Source organism: Tachypleus tridentatus, chromosome 13 (genome assembly GCF_004210375.1).
Source record: "Tachypleus tridentatus isolate NWPU-2018 chromosome 13, ASM421037v1, whole genome shotgun sequence".
Lineage (NCBI taxonomy): Eukaryota > Metazoa > Arthropoda > Merostomata > Xiphosura > Limulidae > Tachypleus > Tachypleus tridentatus.
In genome coordinates this window covers 51,150,030-51,167,904 of record NC_134837.1, presented here as the reverse complement: position 1 = coordinate 51,167,904, position 17,875 = coordinate 51,150,030, and the positions used below count along the sequence as shown (strand labels likewise).

General features: G+C 34.2%; 1 protein-coding gene across 2 annotated transcripts in view; it reads left to right on the top strand.

Moving 5' to 3' along the window:
- The window catches only part of LOC143241098 (sodium-dependent dopamine transporter-like), a 97,159-nt gene that overhangs the window by 32,533 nt on the left and 46,751 nt on the right, over positions 1-17,875 (top strand). For both annotated transcript variants that reach the window (XM_076484644.1, XM_076484643.1), the window contains exon 2: positions 17,338-17,656. In XM_076484644.1, coding sequence (XP_076340759.1) covers positions 17,401-17,656 — 256 coding nt within the window. In that variant the 5' untranslated portion in view covers positions 17,338-17,400. The remainder of the gene's footprint in view (positions 1-17,337; positions 17,657-17,875) is intronic.

The following is a 17,875-nucleotide window of genomic DNA, read 5'->3' as shown; positions in this document are numbered from 1 at the left end:
ATAATGTACTTAACAGATAAAACAAGGTGTTTGTTTGTTCGTCTTCATCTTTTTTATTATTTAATTAGTGTATAAAACACGCTGTGTTTTTGTTCAGCTTCAGCTTCCTTGATTATGTACTTAGTGGATAAAACAAGCTGTGCTTTTGTTCATTTCTGCTTTCTTGATTTTGCTTGTAGAGGATAAATTAAGATCTGCTTTTGTTCATCTGCAGTTTCATCAAATTTTAAATGTAATCTGGAGAATACGATGAGTGTTATGAGCGATTATCGCAAAAAAAGCAGCGTATATACCCTTGTTTTACATTTTGAAACTTACGATTAATCATATTTATCTACCTATGTTTTAACGGAAAGAGTTAACTTTCATGTGACTTAAAAATACTTAAGGGACTCATTTACGCCCTTAGTAATTATTCGCCCTTAAATTTCTTTATGCATATAGAAAGTTTTGGAATGTGTATATATTTTTTTCACTTTGTTTTCACCCCGGAGAAGAGTTGTTTTCATGTTTAACACGGGAATATTTTTCGGTACACTTTCCACCTGTTTCAAGAGATTGATTTCTTTGAAGATATTTTTTTAGCATACAAAACCTGTAACATAAGAACGAATTATTATAATGTGGAAGGAATTATTTGGAAATACACGTGGAAGAGTTTTCTCTTGACGTTAAAATGCTATAATATACTAATGCCGAAAACTCACTTCAAACCACGTGTTACCGGATATCTCATAGCATGCATAATACTCGCTTGGTCTACTACTTTGTGTTTATATTACAGCCGTCGGAAAAGTAGAGATCGGGTTCTGCTGAAGTAAACAGACACGAGAGCTTGTTTAATAATGTAGAAAGGTTGTAATATAACTCTCTCAATAATTAATTGTAAGCATATATAATAATATAGACAACACAGAGTTAACAAGACTTTTACGCTTCGTAATATACGAAGCAACTTCGATCATGTAGTGTTGTTTTTCACAAAGTTTTGATTATATTCATGTATAAGAGCTCAGATAAGATAGGGTAGTATATATATATATATATATTTCACGCCAGGCGAAGAGCAGATAGTTCATAATTTAGTGACATACGAAAGTGTATACGAAAACATCACGTGATTTGTAAAGGAGAAAGTGTGAAGCTTGTATTGCCATATAAATAGCTCTACGTTGTTAATAACATAAGTATTTTCGTCATAATGTGATTGTATAGAAACAATTACAATTATAATGCCCTTACAAACATAAGCAGTTCCTGAGTTTTAATTTTTTTATAGAACAGAAATGGTTTATTGGTGATAAATCTGTAGAGGATATGAACAGTTTCGTGGGAAGAAGGTAGTACAGAGTAGAAACTGTTCCGTGGGAAGAAGGTAGTACAGAGTAGAAACTGTTTCGTGGGAAGAAGGTAGTACAGAGTGGAAACTGTTTCGTGGGAAGAAGGTAGTACAGAGTAGAAATTGTTTCGTGGGAAGAAGGTAGTACAGAGTAGAAACTGTTTCGTGGGAAGAAGGTAGTACAGAGTAGAAACTGTTTCGTGGGAAGAAGGTAGTACAGAGTAGAAACTGTTTCGTGGGAAGAAGGTAGTACAGAGTGGAAACTGTTTCGTGGGAAGAATGTAGTACAGAGTAAAACTGTTTCGTGGGAAGAAGGTAGTACAGAGTAGAAACTGTTTCGTGGGAAGAAGGTAGTACAGAGTGGAAACTGTTTCGTGGGAAGAAGGTAGTACAGAGTAGAAACTGTTTCGTGGGAAGAAGGTAGTACAGAGTGGAAACTGTTTCGTGGGAAGAAGGTAGTAAAGATTAAAGGGCTTTAGTTCAAACATATTAAATATGAAAAAGAACAATAAAATAAAGTGACTTTAGAAATACTATGTATTGGTAAAGTTAACTGTGATGATTCCACTGCTGCTGTATTTATTTATATCTTTTTAAAGTAAACTGTAATGATCCTACTGCTGTTCAGTTATAGGTGATGATTTGACCGCTACTGAATTCTGTCATCCCACTGAAGGTCACATGTAAATGATGACCTCATTACTGCCATTTATACCTCAGTGGTTTATGTAACGGCATTAGCTTCAGAGTAGGAGGGGAGGAGCTCTTATATCCAACACAGGGGAAAAATATCCAGTTCACTCAACCATCATAAACTTCCATATATTTAAAATATTTTCCAACTTTAGCTGTCATTTTGGTTCTGAATTCCTTAAATCTTAACTCTAAGCTATACGAGGCTCAAAATGTTTTCTAATTGCAAAAATATTTCATGAAAGTAGGCTCTGGAGCTTTCGGCAGACTGTTTGGGCGTGGCTTACAAGCTAACACGATAGATTGTGAATGCTAGATTCCATGGTTCGCGCACTTTTTTTGGCCGTAAGTGCGTTATGAGACTGACGGTAGAAATCCCATTATTCGGTTATAGTAGCCCAAGAGGTGGCGGTAGGTGTTGTTGAGTAACTGCATTTCCTCTAGTCGAGTAGTTCTAAATTAAGGTCGGCTAGCGCAGTTGACCGTTGTGAAGCTTTGCACGTTTATCCGAAATAATTAAAGAAGCAACTTTCGGACTGGTGCTCTTTTTTACAAGCTAGTTTTTTTTTTTCCAAATACTTCAAACTTTGGTCCATTCCATGCGCAAATTTAGTTTCAGACATTCCTGTTAAGTATAACTTATGCTATTTCTGTTTCTTCGAAAGAAATGTGTTTTGTTCTACGTCTTTGGCAGGTGTGTTTGATGTTATTAAAAGTCTTTAATACGGTGAACTTAGCTTCCACTTCATATTTTACCACAATCGTCCTTGTCTTTCTGTTATGGTTGATGCTGTGTTTGCTTTTCATACCTCAATGAAAGTATTTTTTTCCAGTTCTAGTGCTGCTTGTTTAAAAATAATTCATCTTTAAGTTTTCAGTGAGAAAGAAATATATTGTTACCAAATATTTTAAAGTTTATATACACTGATACATGCGTGCATACAAGCCCCTTGTGAGCAAGCTAAGAAATCAATATATAATTCGATTAGAGAAGTATACAACAAACATATATCAACTTCAAACAATGATTTTGTTACTTATGTTTTATGTTATCTGACTTAGAAAACACTATAAAATATTTTTCGTATTTTTACTAATGTTGCTTATGTTTGATTTAGCGCAAAGTTGCACAGTCAACCAGCGGCATTGTGCACGTCGCGGAGATAGGACTTCGAATGTCTATTGTTATAAGTTTCTCAAGCTAATCGCAGAGCCACTGGAGGACTCTATTTTGAATACTACATGTATGACCGTCTTTTGTCCTCCGTCACTGTTTGTCAGATATTGTACTTAATCATAACATATTCTATCATCAGATGTTTGTTTTAGCGCAAAACACACATTAGACTGTCGTTGCTCTGTCAGTCTCGGATAATTCAACTCTGGAGTTTAGCGTTATAAGACCGCAAACTCACCGCTGACCAACCGAGAGACACCATCAGAATAACATCTATATATAGTTATATTTTATGACATTTTTTCTGGGTTGTTAGGTCTTTTGCTGTAACCTATTTTATCATTAGGCTCAGCAACGTCGCGAATTGTTTTCAGGCTTGGTGTAGCAGCTATCTTAATTCTTTGTCACAGTCTTGCTCTTAGCTCTGAATTAACGATTTGATTATGTAAAGGTACTAAGATTTATCATATGTATATAATAACATATCTTGTATGGCTTGAACATTATAAAACAACGCGCATGCGCCTCTGTGCATGTGTGTTTGGTGAAATGAAGGCAACTGTGTCAACATAAAGCCGAGCTATGTGTGGTGTCGCCTTTTATATATGTGAACTGACTTAATTCGTTTACTATCCTTCTGGGGTTTGTAGCTGCCTTGTTCGGTCTGAACCAGCTGAGCACGTGTGCACGTGTGTTTACTGTGCACCATGAAATTGCATTACAACCCATTGTTCTTGTAACGAACGTACCTACTCTCTTGGATAGAGTACTTTGATGTAAGTTGTACATGGGGTTTAAATGGGTAGTACAGTATCGTGGTTCATTAGTAAATATATTCAAGTCTGTAACTTAAATAAAAAAAAACTGTTAACGTTTTACTGGCGGAGTTTGTTTTGAGAGAAGTTTTAATATTTACAGTTTTAAATTCCCTTTAGAAGGAAGGCGATTTTGAAAACGAGAGTTTGGTAGCTATTAATTAAAGTTAGCTAACCCTTTCACAGATAAAATGTTAATGATTAAGAAACAATTAATCAACTTATTTATTTACATAAAGTTTTAATTTCTCTCTAAGAACATGGCTTAATCCGATAGTAGTTATTATTTACGCTTTACGGTGTAGTTCTTACACAGTAGTGTAAGGAACAAGGAGTCATATAATAGTTTTAACTATCTTCTCTTATGCAACAAGAAGCAATGTAATAGTTTTAACTATCTTCTCTTATGCAACAAGAAGCAATGTAATAGTTTTCAACAGTTTCTCTTAATAAAAAGGAGGGAAGAAAAAGTATTAAGTACCTTAAGTACCTTGTTATCTTGAACTGTTAATTGACTCTTTCTTCGTTAAGATGTCAGTAAAGCACGTGTTAAACTGACATATTCTAGAATGGACTTGTGACGTGTAGATTAGATAACATAAGATTAATATATGACTTACAGATTAACAGATGCCTTATCGACATCTTTTGGATTGGCGGACGACGTATAGATTAGCAGACGGCTTACAGATTAACAGGTGAACTACAAATTAGTTGATGATTTAAGATTCAGATAAATGACTATAGTTCAAGATTTATTCATTCAGTTTTAGAAAAATTTTTAAGTTCCATCTTTCCTGGTTTAAAAAGACAACAGCAGCAATAACAACAAGTGATTATTTACTTCGAAACTAAGTTAACTGTCGCATGGTTTAAATGATTGATAGTTTAAATGTTTAGAGATAAACGTTTACTGAAGTCTAATTTTCTTATACATTATTTAGTCTCTAATTACAAACGTGCTTTTATAACTGACTTTATTGTGAACATCTCTCCAATCACGCACACTCATTAATGTGGACCAATCAAAAATAATGTTCACAATCTACGAAATCATGCCTATAGACAAATTTGACACACGTAAAACCTATCTATACAAATATTCGACAAACGGTTACCTTGTGATATAACACTACTTTGTAAAATCCAGTATTAAGAACAATACACACAAAATAACATTACAGAACATAATACATTTCTAATTTAAAGATGTTTCTGTTAAAACATACTACGTCTTTAAGTGATCTGTTACTTCTGTTTTTGACATAATTTAAGAGTTAGGATAATAAACAAGGACGTGTTTAGAAGTGTGACTAGAAAATATAGATCAGAGATTATATGCTGTTTTATTTCCCAACATTATATTAATAGTTAGTTCATCAGTAATAGAGATATGCAATTGATAGTTAGCGTGATTTAAAAATGTAACCTAGAGATAAGATGTTGTTTCTTTATCTCAGCATTGTTTTAACAGTTAGATCATTAGCAATAAAAATGTTATGATGAACAGATGTGTACCAGAGATAGGATGTTGCTTTTATGCGTGACATTCTTTGAACAGTTACATTAATAATAACATGAAATATGGTGTAGAGTTACTAAAAGGTGTAATAATTACAACATCAGACTAATGTTTTGTGTGTTAACTTTGTCAAAACTTTAATCTGGTTAGTTGTTCCATTTCATGGCGCGCGACTCGTAATTTGAGGGTCGTAAGCTCGAATTCCCGTCATACAAACGTGCTCGCCCTTTAAGCCATGGAGGCATTATAATGTGACGGTCAATCACAATATTCGTTGATAAAAGAGTAGCCCAAGAGTTGGCGGTGGGTGCTGATGATTAGTTGCCTTTTCTCTAGTCGTACACTGCTAAATTAGAGATAGATAGTGCAGATAACTGTCGTGTAACTATGCTTGAAAAAAAAACAGTTAAACAATCTATTTCAGCACTCTAAATCCAGGAACATGCTTTTCTCACAAGTCTGACTTTAGGAATCTCTCCTTTATAAAATTCACTTTTACACCCATCTGGAGAGGGGCATGGTCTAGTGGTTAGCGAACCCGGACACTGGGATTCGAGGGTTCCACAGTTTACGTCCCGTTGCCAAAACATCGCTCTCTGTGGGTGCATTATAGGGGTAACGATCAAATCCCATTATTCAATTAGCTTAGCTTATGGGTTGGCGATGGATACTGTATATTATCTACTTGTTTTTGTTCTGTTTTTCTGAAAGAAGGAGACAGACTACCTTATGCTGTTCGTAAAACAGTGTAAGAAATCCTAACCAATCACTTAATTGTCTTAAGCATTCTCATAGCTTACATCATAATACCTAATGCAAGCATTAAAAACGTGTGCGAAATGTCCATGGTATAGATATATAACTTGCGTGTTGTGAAAAAAAAGTCGCAAATTGAACATTTTCTTTATTGCAGAATTACTTGTATAACAAAAGAAACTGTACCTGAAGTTGTTTTCCTTTTCTTTCTCTCAGTGTCGAGATGTTACACGATAAACCTTGTTCTAGAGAGAGAAGAGTTACTCTTCTGTCTTTCATAGTCAACATATTTCAATACAGGCATTAACCTTGAAAAAAAGTTTATCTTTTTTTAATGTCTTATGTTATTTATTGCACTAAAGACCTCGTCCTTAATAGTGAAGAGTTATTCGTTCCTTAAAGTGAAGAGTTATTCGTTCCTAAAAGTGAAGAGTTATTCGTTTTTAAAAGTGAAGAGTTATTCGTTCCCTTTCTTTCTGTCAGTATCAACGTATTGCAATATAGACTTATTCTTAAACACTTCTGAGTTTGCTCTGCAGGAAAAACGTTTTGCTACCTCAAGGGATTTCCCACAGCCCTGGTAATAGCGGGGAGTACTGGAACTGAACAGATAGCAGCTGGAACTGAACAAATAGCTTGTAGATACGCTGCTTCTTAAAACATGAGGGCTTAGACATGAAAATAAATATTAATGTCAGCCTTAGTACGAGTGCGTTCAAGCAATTAATATTTTATTACTTTACTCTTTAGAAAGCAGGTGTTATAAAAATCGATATTTTAAATTGCTAAGACGATAAGATTTCTTGTTGTTTCTATCTGTAGATAGAAAAAAGTAAACAACAAAAACTTCGAGAATACTATCCAATATGGAAAATTTATTATCTGCGTTTTGTTGGTGTAAGATTTTAGGGTTAAATGAAGTAAGCAATAAAATACGTTACTCAGGTTTTATTAGGTAGATTATGAAAAATCAGAGGAAGTAAACAGTGAAACTGCTACAAGGTTAATAGGTAAATCTCGTAAGAATCAATTGAAGGAAACATAAGACCTGGTAACTTGCCTTTTAACAATATTATAAAAAAATCGGATAATATTAGCTGAACAATCCTTATTAGGCGTTTGGGCTACTTTTTTACCAACAAAGAATGAAACTGACTGTCACATAATAACGCCTCTACGGCTGAAAGGGCGAGCATGTTTGATGTGACGAGAATTTGAACCCACGACCCTCGGATTACAAGTCGAGTACCTTAACCACCTGGTCATGCCGGGCAGGGTTTTATGTATGCGAGGAATAGCAAGTTAGCTCAAAAAATAAGTGTGTAATATAATAGTACCTAAGGCCTTGTGCGTATTCTTGATATCATACACTGAATATATGAAGTATTAGCACAAGAGATGATACAAGGAACACTCTGTATACTTCGACGCCTTCCAGATCGTCTTCAAAAGATCTAATGACGGCGTAGAGGGCGTCGAATCACATAAGGTGTTTTTAAATAGAAGACGTTGACGATTTGTTTTAATGAACATATTTTAATTGCATAAATGTGAAGTATTTTATTTCAGTTATTAATTAAACTTTAACATTAATTAGATTACTCCATATTATCTACTACGTGTAATAATCTGAAACTTAATATGAATATAAAACAAGATTATATTCAACAACATTATGTTAATCAACATTGTGGCTTATGAACCAGATGATGGGTAGAGTAGAAAGGTATTGTGTGGGACACAAGAATTTAAGTTGTACACAATGAGTGAATGAAGATCTCGTTTTGTTGGCGAAGTACAAAACCATCCATGGAACATGGGATTATCAGACTCAGTTTATAATTATCCATGGTGGATGACATTAACAGATTCAGTTTATATATATCCATGATGGGTAGGATTGACAAATTCAATTTATAAATATTCATAGTGGATGGGATTATCAGATTCAATTTATAAGTATCTATGGTGTATTGAATTATCAGATTCAGTTTATTAGTATCTATGGTGGATGGATTATCAGATTCCTTTTATAAATCGGATAACCACAAATAATCTCAAAATACTCAAAGTGAAATTATCTTGTGACCTGTGACAGGCAGATCAGTTAGATTACTAATCATGTCGAAGAGTAAAGTCTGTTCCAGGATTTTACTGAGGGTGGACACATTCGACAAGAAACAATCTAAAGATACTGCACAAGTCATATTCTGTATGATTATCATATTATAAATAACGTTATTTATGTATGTATCGACTTTTCCTTATAATTATTCTTTATTACTCATTCATTATTATTTTTACTCACTTAAGAAAAGAGGGTAGGTAGTCCTTCTGAATCAGTTTTCGGGAGACCATAGGATAGTCAGATTTAACTGGTAAATCTTATTACCACAAGTACTACGCGTTAAAGCTAGATTAAACGTTTTGTGGACATTTTACTTAGCTCGCGCTACATTCACCTAATTAAGCACGTCGTTTGGCAGTCTCCTTCCACTCAACGAACGTCGTCTTTACTTGTTATTCTACCAGGTTTTAAGCATAATTTCCTTTATAAAATAACCCTATACGGTCCTTATACACGGGAAATTACAAATAGCAGACTTTATTTAAAATTGAAGACGAGACCCGTCGCCAGGTAGCATACTCAAAGATATTCGCTATAGAGTTCCACATACATTAGCGGCTCACTCTTTAAGCCTTAAGGCTTAAAAATCACTCGCTCTAGCAAGTTTATTCATCCGTTGAAAGTTTTTGATTATTATTGATATGATGTTTGGGTAGACAACGCATTACTTCCATCAGAAGTATGTCTCTGTTAGTGATAATAACACTGTTATACTTACACGCGGTTGTCATGGAAATATTTTGAAGTTCTTGTGCATTTACTATGCCATATCATAACCGAGTCCTTTCTTAATTAAAAAAATCGAATTTATTACATTTTGTCGTACAGTCTTTAAAAAAAACGAAATGTAAGAGTGACTGATCACTGAGGCTGAACCAATAATATCGTAATTAATAGAATCTTATCATACGAAGTGCTTAAAGTTTTATCGTGAAATATGTCGAACAAAGTTATTTCGTTGGAATGTTGCCGGCTGTGTTACTCAAGCGATTGACGTGCCTCGGTATAAATATGAAGATTCATGGTTAGAAACTCGTTGCTAAGCAAAAATAAATGAGCCATTCAGAAACTCTGAAACACAGAGAAAGAAAATTAGGACTGCAATCATGGTGATAACGTTTAAAAACCAATTTTATGCAAATTATTGTGTATTTATGTTTCAGATACCGTACTGTCTTAATATATTATTATTGTACGTAGACACAAATAATAAATGTTTATTGTTTGAATTTAATGGGAGGTTGCGGATATATAGGTCCATGGTTCAATACCGTTGACCATGCTTGATAGTTTAAGTGATATAAAAGTGGCAGTCAGTTCCGTTTTTAGATTTAAAGAGTTGAACAACGCTCTTGTGTATGTAGCAGCTTTCATCTGGCTGCTTTCCCACTAGATAGTAACTCAAACTTAGGAATAGCTATAAATGAATCTTAGGGTTCGCTGATCTAGCCGTTGAAACCATAAGGCACTGTTCCTTTAGAAAATCAAATTCCAACATAACCACCTGGTGTTTGTTATTGTAAGTAGAACTTACCATCCAAATTCAAGTAAAGGTATAGTTTAATTTCTACTTTGATATTTACAGTTAATAAAACACTTAATTGCGTTGCTGTTTGGTTCTTTACTTCATGTCAGACGGAATACATATTGTTATAATATTTTCATTAAATTCACCGCATTAATATGCTTGATACAGCTAGCCCTTCTTCCTATGACTATCAACACGTGTTGTTATACCGAATTAACTTTTTTATCATGCTGAAACTATCCAACAATTAAATTACCTTTTATATTTTACTTAGACGAAATAGCGACACGAAAAACAACCTAAAACAAAACCTTACAACACTTGCTGCCTTGAGACCATGAACATTCGACTATAATAAACTAAAATTCTACAATGCGACCTGACTGGAAGTTAATGGAGTCTACCAAGGGTTTCGGTGAAATAGTTGCATTTTTTTTTTCCTTTTGCAAAAGAAACCAATTTATAACAAAGCTGTCTTCTTTATTAAATACACATATATCCTGTTTTTTTTGTTTGTATGTGTTATCTTATAGCAAAGCCATACTTGGCTATCTGCTGCGTTTACTGAGGGGAATCGAACCGCTGATTTGAGCGTTGTAACTCTGAAGACTTACCGCTGTACCAACTCGGGGAATCCTGTTTTTTATACCTTGTATTTCAGTCTTATTATTAGTTTTTCAATATCCATTTTAGTATTAAAAACAACAACAACATAGAAAGGGTAGGACTTCTCTGGGAAGATATTTTCCAACTCGGAGCAATAGGTACTACACTTAACGTAACATTTTTTTCTGACTAAACTACTTGGCAGAACAGTTTTACTTTCTTTTTAAATAGTCTATGGTATTTTTGGACCATTCCCCCCGGACCCCCTAGTGTTCGCTGAGCTACTAACATTTTGACGTAATGACCTCGCGACAAACTGTTGTTTCGCATTAAAAAGAATCGTCGTCATTTGATCCAACGCAGAGTATCAACCATGAAGGTACATAAATCTTTTCCGCTCTATGTTGTTACCCAAGATTTATCTGCTGTATATAAAACATATGTTTATCACTATTACAGATGCTTACGTATAGGGGTGAAACCGTGTTGAATTAATTAAATACGTAAAACTTTAAAATTCCTCAAATCAAGATTGTTCACGAGTCTTTCATTGTGCGGTTTGCGCGTGTGTGCACTAAACCGCAGTGTGTCTACAACCGGTTCATCAGGTTTGAAAACATCACATGTGAGAGTTTTATTTGATAAAACTGGGTCATTAGTGACGTATTATCAGCGTATTCGAAATGTGAATCCTAAGATTCACGATTTCTGACCCACGCCGAATAAACGCATTCTATATTTCAGGTCCATCAGTAATGATAAAATCTCACAATTTGATGACGTACGGATAGCCCAAGGATTGGCAATGGATGCTTTTGTCTAGCTTTATTTATGTCTAGTTTATTACTACAGTTTGTTTTGTGATAAAGTTAAAGCTGTAAAATGGACTATGTGAATTGTGCTCGTCGAGGGGAGTGAACTCCGAATTTTAGCGTTATAAGCTGGAAAGCTTATAACTGAACTAGCTGAGGGCAACTTAAGACAGCTAAGGTTTCTTTCCTTAACTTTGCACAAATATGTTCTAACAAACAAAATTGATGAAGCTGGTATGAAATGCTCCAATCATAAATAAGAAAGAAACGTTTTTTTTACTTCCATTATTACATACACATATAGTAGTGTTTTCATTTGAATAGTGGAACCGTACAATGCTCATTCTGTCTCCAAGTTGTGGGACACTGGATATTCACAAGTTATCTAGTTACTGTCCTAGTTTTAGCCGTTGGCCATTCAGTTCTCGATATGAAACACATCTGCTCCAAGACACTCGCGAATATAAGGCGTTCAAAGTGTCACCATCATTCTTATTAAAACACGTTTCACATGAATAAAGTCTATTTTCTAGTTATTTTTTGACCAGTTGCCAGCCAAGAGTTTCTAATTAGGGCTAGTTTTTTTTTCCCACAGCCCGTTTGGTCTTGAAAAGTGGGTCAGAACTAAAGTTTGATCAATTTTTCTATCACTCTTGCTTCGAGAGAGGAAATTACTGACATTAGCAACTGCCCCTTATCGAATTAATCTTGTAGCTTCAAATAAAACAAGATTTGAATTATGACTTGAATTTTTAAACTCGTTTATTAGGGTCCATTTGAGTTAATACCGTTACCCTGTGTATTTACAGTATCTAATCTAGTTTCAGTGGCCAAGGGAAACGGAAACATAACGTTTTACAGAAGTGATAAAATAACTGATTTCTCCCTCGTAATGATTTTCCCAGCAATTCATGTACGGTAGATAAAGATGAATCTACTTCAATTCATACTGGGACTTGTGCAAAGATAAACTTCGATCTCATTGATGAAACATATTTACCAGGCCTAACTAAAAATCTGAGTTGATTTATCTTATTTTTAAAATATGTTTGTTACTTCTAACCAAAGGTCAACGTCTGTTTATATTATTCTTAATATAATCAAATGTCAGAGTCATTCTGTTTCGTTGTTGATGTACGTTCATTCGGTGCTACCACCTACACCAGCATGTTTTATTCTTAATACATATTCATCCGGTGTTATCAAAGGTTTATATCAGTTTGCTTTATCTTTGATACATGTTTACATGACTTTACCATTTACATCAATATGTCTTATTCCTGCTACATTTGGATTAATCGAAAATTGCATATAGAAAATTATTGTCAACTCGGTCATTAAAAACAAATTAATGATATGCTTATTTCTTTGTCCCCCGCTAGTGCAGCGGTATGGCTACGGATTTACAACACTAAAATTAGGAGTTCGATTCTCCTTGGTGGGATCAGCCGGTAACCCGATGTGGCTTTGCTGTAAGAAAACACACACACGCCTATCTGTTTATGTGATTAACATATACGCGTATATTCATAGTTGATTACTTAGCTTCTATAATACAAGAATGGCTAGCAGATTACACTATGATAAGAAACTAAGCAAGCTATCATTAAACGGTTTTGTATGCACTGTATTTCAAAGAAGATTTAGTGATTATTTCAGTAATTTGTTGTAAGCGTCGTTAGAAATAGGTCATCTTGTACTTTATTTCTAGAAATGATTGAGACTTTTACAGAAAAAGCGATTACTTTAATAGATAAGGTTTTAGTTTGTTTGTTTTGTTTTGAATTTCGCGCAGAGCTACACGAGGGCTAGCTACGCTAGCCGTTCCTAATTTAACTCTTGAGCCACTCTTTTACCAAAGAATAGTGGGATTGACCGTCACTTTATAACACCCCCACGACTGAAAGGACGAGCATGTTTGGTGCACGGGGATTCGAACCCGCGACCCTCGGATTACGAATCGAGTGCCTTAACCACCTGGCCATGCCGGACAACAGATAAGGAGACTGAAGAAAACCGCTCGTCCTGAGGACGCCATGTTTAGATTTCACAACGTAATACTACTGGAAAATGTACAAAGATCTACGTGTATCCTTATAACACAAAGACCAACGCTCTTTCAGTTATTATGTGAACTGTTGCAGACAAAAGTATTATCACCTTGCACTCATTATAATATAATTCAGAAAATATAATCGAGAGACACAAGCAATTAGTGAACATGATACCTTAATAAAGCAAAGACCAAAATATACAAGTTCTGATAGTTTAACAAACAATTTTTTTTGAAAACAAAAATAATATTTCAGCATTTCAAATATTTGTTTGTTGATAAGCGTTAAACTACCCAGTGAACTATTTGTGCTTTTCTTATTATGAACATGTGGTACCTCGTTTCAAGCGCTATAAGCCTCCAGACTTACAACTTACAAATATTTGTTCATAACTAAAGTATTGGCACTTTTCATTTAAAGAATTAAATAGAACTAAGTTTATATTTTGAATTGTTTTGAATTTCGCGCAAAGCTACTCGAGAGCTATCTGCACTAGCCGTCACTAATTTAGCAGTGTAAGACTAGAGGGAAGGCAGCTAGTCATCACCACCCACCGCCAACTCTTGAACTACTCTTTTACTAACGAATAGTGGGATTGACTGTCACATTATAACGCCCCCACGGCTGAAAGGACGAGCATGTTTGGTTGGACCAGGATTCGAACTCGCGACCGTCGGATTACGAGTCGAACGCCTTAACACGCTTGGCCATGCCAGGCCCAGAACTAAGTTTAAAACATATTAATAGGTTGTAAAAAATTACAGAATAATTAAGCTGCTTCATAAAGTCAACAGCCAGAGACAAAAAAGCAAATGATTTCTAACATCTGTTGAAGAAGTTTATGGTAACAAAGCAGATGATTCTCAAGACATAGGAGTTAGTTAAAGTCACGCTTCAGAAAACCACTTGTATCAGATTAAAGTAAAGAAAATGGCTTCTGAAAGTATCGAAGAAATATGGAGTACAAAAATCCACAATCAATCGTATCAATGATCAAAGAATATTATAGAACAAGTTCAACTGATGCACTTGAAATATTTGGACATCCAAATAAAATTACGGGTGCAGCAGGTAGGAAGACTGTATGAGCATATAATAAAAATACAACAATGACAGCTGAGTTCTTAAATAAAGATGGATCTGGCTTATAGATTTTATACTATTATACTAAACAGATTCTTGGCTGTGCAAGAAATGCACTTATTACAACAAAGAGTGCCTGTTAAACACTGACTTCTATCTTTAAATCTTCACAGATTTATTTAATGACTTTCTTTACATGTCTCAGATCTGTTAGATGTCCAGAGACTTATATAAAACTTCAGGTATCTTAGATCTGTTAGATGTCTAAAGACTCATGTAAAACTCTAAATCTGTTAGATGTTTAAAGACTCACGTAAAACTTAAGGTCCGTTAGATGTCTAAAGACTCGTGTAAAACTTAAGATCTGTTAGATGTCTAAAAACTCGTGTACAACTTTAAATCTGTTAGATGTCTAAAGATTTATGCAAAACTTTAAATTTGTTATATGTCTAAAGACTCATGTAAAACTTTAGAGCTGTTAGATGTCTAAAGACTCATGTAAAACTTTAGAGCTGTCAGATGTCTAAAGACTCATGTAAAACTTTAAATCTGTTAGATGTCTAAAGATTTATGCAAAACTTTAAATCTGTTAGATGTCTAAAGACTCATGTAAAACTTTAAATTTGTTATATGTCTAAAGACTCATGTAAAACTTTAGAGCTGTTAGATGTCTAAAGACTCATGTAAAACTTTAAATCTGTTAGATGTCTAAAGACTCATGTAAAACTTTAGAGCTGTCAGATGTCTAAAGACTCATGTAAAAATTTAGATCTGTTAGATGTCTAAGAACTCATGTAAAACTTCACTTCTCGTAGATGTCTAAAGATTCATGTAAAACTTTAGATCTATTAAATGTGTAAAGACTCGAATAAAACTTCAGTTCTGTTAGATCTTACAGATGTCTAAAGACTTATGTAAAACTTCGGTTATGTTATATATGTTAGATGTCTGAAGACTGGTGTAACGATTTTTTCAGATGACTTGGATCTGTTAAATGTTAGAAACATTTATTGTAACGACATTTTCTCTTTGATGTTTTAGGTATTTATGAAAAGTTGTCAAAGCTTCCTATTGACCTAAAGTCATCCTATATGAATGCAGGTATTTGATTAGTAAATAACATAAATTGTATAATGAATTCATGTATATTGTTCAGCAGACGTGGTATTTATCTCTATGGTTAGTTTGAACAGGTAGAACTCCTCGCGTTTTCTTTTATCTTATAAACAAAAACTAATTTTTGCTGCTGAGTTAAAACTAAAACCTGAATTTTATACGGAGCGTCTTATTTTTCCGGGCGATTCAGAAAGAGGCCTGATCTAATTAGAGCATCTCCTTTTAGCTGTTCCTGTCTTGTGGAGTTACATAATTGCAGGCAGTGGTACGTATAAAGATTTGTCGTCGACTGACAAGACTATCACCTTCCTTGTGTTTTTTTCATTCAGCGTTTGCATAAAAGAGTTCCGACATCTAAGAAAAACAAAACATTTCGTCCTAGATAAACATAAATATATTTTCCTCGTGTCTTTCCAATTTTACGAGTTGCGTGCACATGCTAACTAACTGTTAACGTTTGTTATCAAGCTAAGAATAGAAAATGTATTGACTATGGACTTTCACTAAAGCATTGCCAAATGCTATATACCATGAAACAGAAATAGATATTATTTCTTATTTTCTTCATATGTCAAACAATTGTTTCATTTACTTTATTTTAGAGTTTCAAACTTGTAGACCTGCATGTCTTTTCACTCTTAGAAAAAAAAAAGTTTTTATTTAAGGTTTGAAAGAATATATAGTTTTCACAGCAGGTAATTTTGCCATTAAATTTAGCGATGGATAACAACATTATTATTCATACCAACACCTATACAAAACAGTACCCTTCTTCACATCGGTATTTGTACACAACGATACGTTATGTATACATAACAATACCCTTCTTCACATCGGTATTTGTACACAACGATACGTTATGTATACATAACAATACCCTTCTTCACATCGGTATTTGTACACAACGATACGTTATGTATACATAACAATACCCTTCTTCACATCGGTATTTGTACACAACGATACGTTATGTATACATAACAATACCCTTCTTCACATCGGTATTTGTACACAACGATACGTTATGTATACATAACAATACCCTTCTTCACATCGGTATTTGTACACAACGATACGTTATGTATACATAACAATACCCTTCTTCACATCGGTATTTGTACACAACGATACGTTATGTATACATAACAATACCCTTCTTCACATCGGTATTTGTACACAACGATACGTTATGTATACATAACAATACCCTTCTTCACATCGGTATTTGTACACAACTATACGTTATGTATACGTAACAATACCCTTTCTTTACATCAGTACAATAACATTCTCCTCCACATCAGTATGTGTATGTGCAGATTGATAATTGTTATCAGTATTAATTGCAACTATAAAACAACATTAGGGAAATTTAACTTAATACTGTATTATCAAGACGGCTGGTATGGGTATTGAAACTTTAATTAAAATAAAGTACAGAATAACGTTTCGACCTTCTTAAGTCTTGAAAATACATTTTTACTGCAAGTGGATTTCTTGTCATCACAAATTTCTTAACTTAATACTGTTGTACAATTTTCAAGTTTTCTCTAGTTGAAGCATTACATTAATTTATAACAAAGCGAGTACTTAAATTCCTGAAGTATTTGATTAGTTTCATATGATTTAGTACTTAAAACTAAGAAACTGTAGCAAACAACGCTCAAGGTGTCAATAAATGTATATAAAACCTTTTTCTTTGTAAAAGGAACCACCTGAATTATGGCGACCTTTGCTATTCGGCTTGAATAAGCCGCCAATCTACTTCAAAATGTCCGAACATTTTTCTTCCAACTATAAAACTCATGATCCGGAGAGTTTCGATCAGGAAACGGATAAGTCTGAGAATCCAAGAGATTTTCAAAACACCACGACGCCATCTCCCGACTCCTCGAAAAGCATTCCAACTGTAAACGGAAAAGGTGGTCCAAACGATCTGCGGAACAAGAATAAAAAGAGTAGACTGAGGAAGTACCTAACTAAAGAGGAAGGTTACTATTTAACATCAAGTACACCTAAATCACTAAGTAAGTGTGTTGTTGTTGTTGACTTAGAAAAAACACGTAACACCGCTCTTTTAAACACGATTTGCAATACCTTGTTTGCTTGTATTCAAAGAATAAGTAAAGCGTAAATATGATTAATGATATTTTTCATAAGTCTAGAAGGGGCTGCGTTGGAAAGTTTCAAATAAAACGAAATTTAGAAACATAGCATCAAAAAGTAAAAATACATAAAAAATGCTT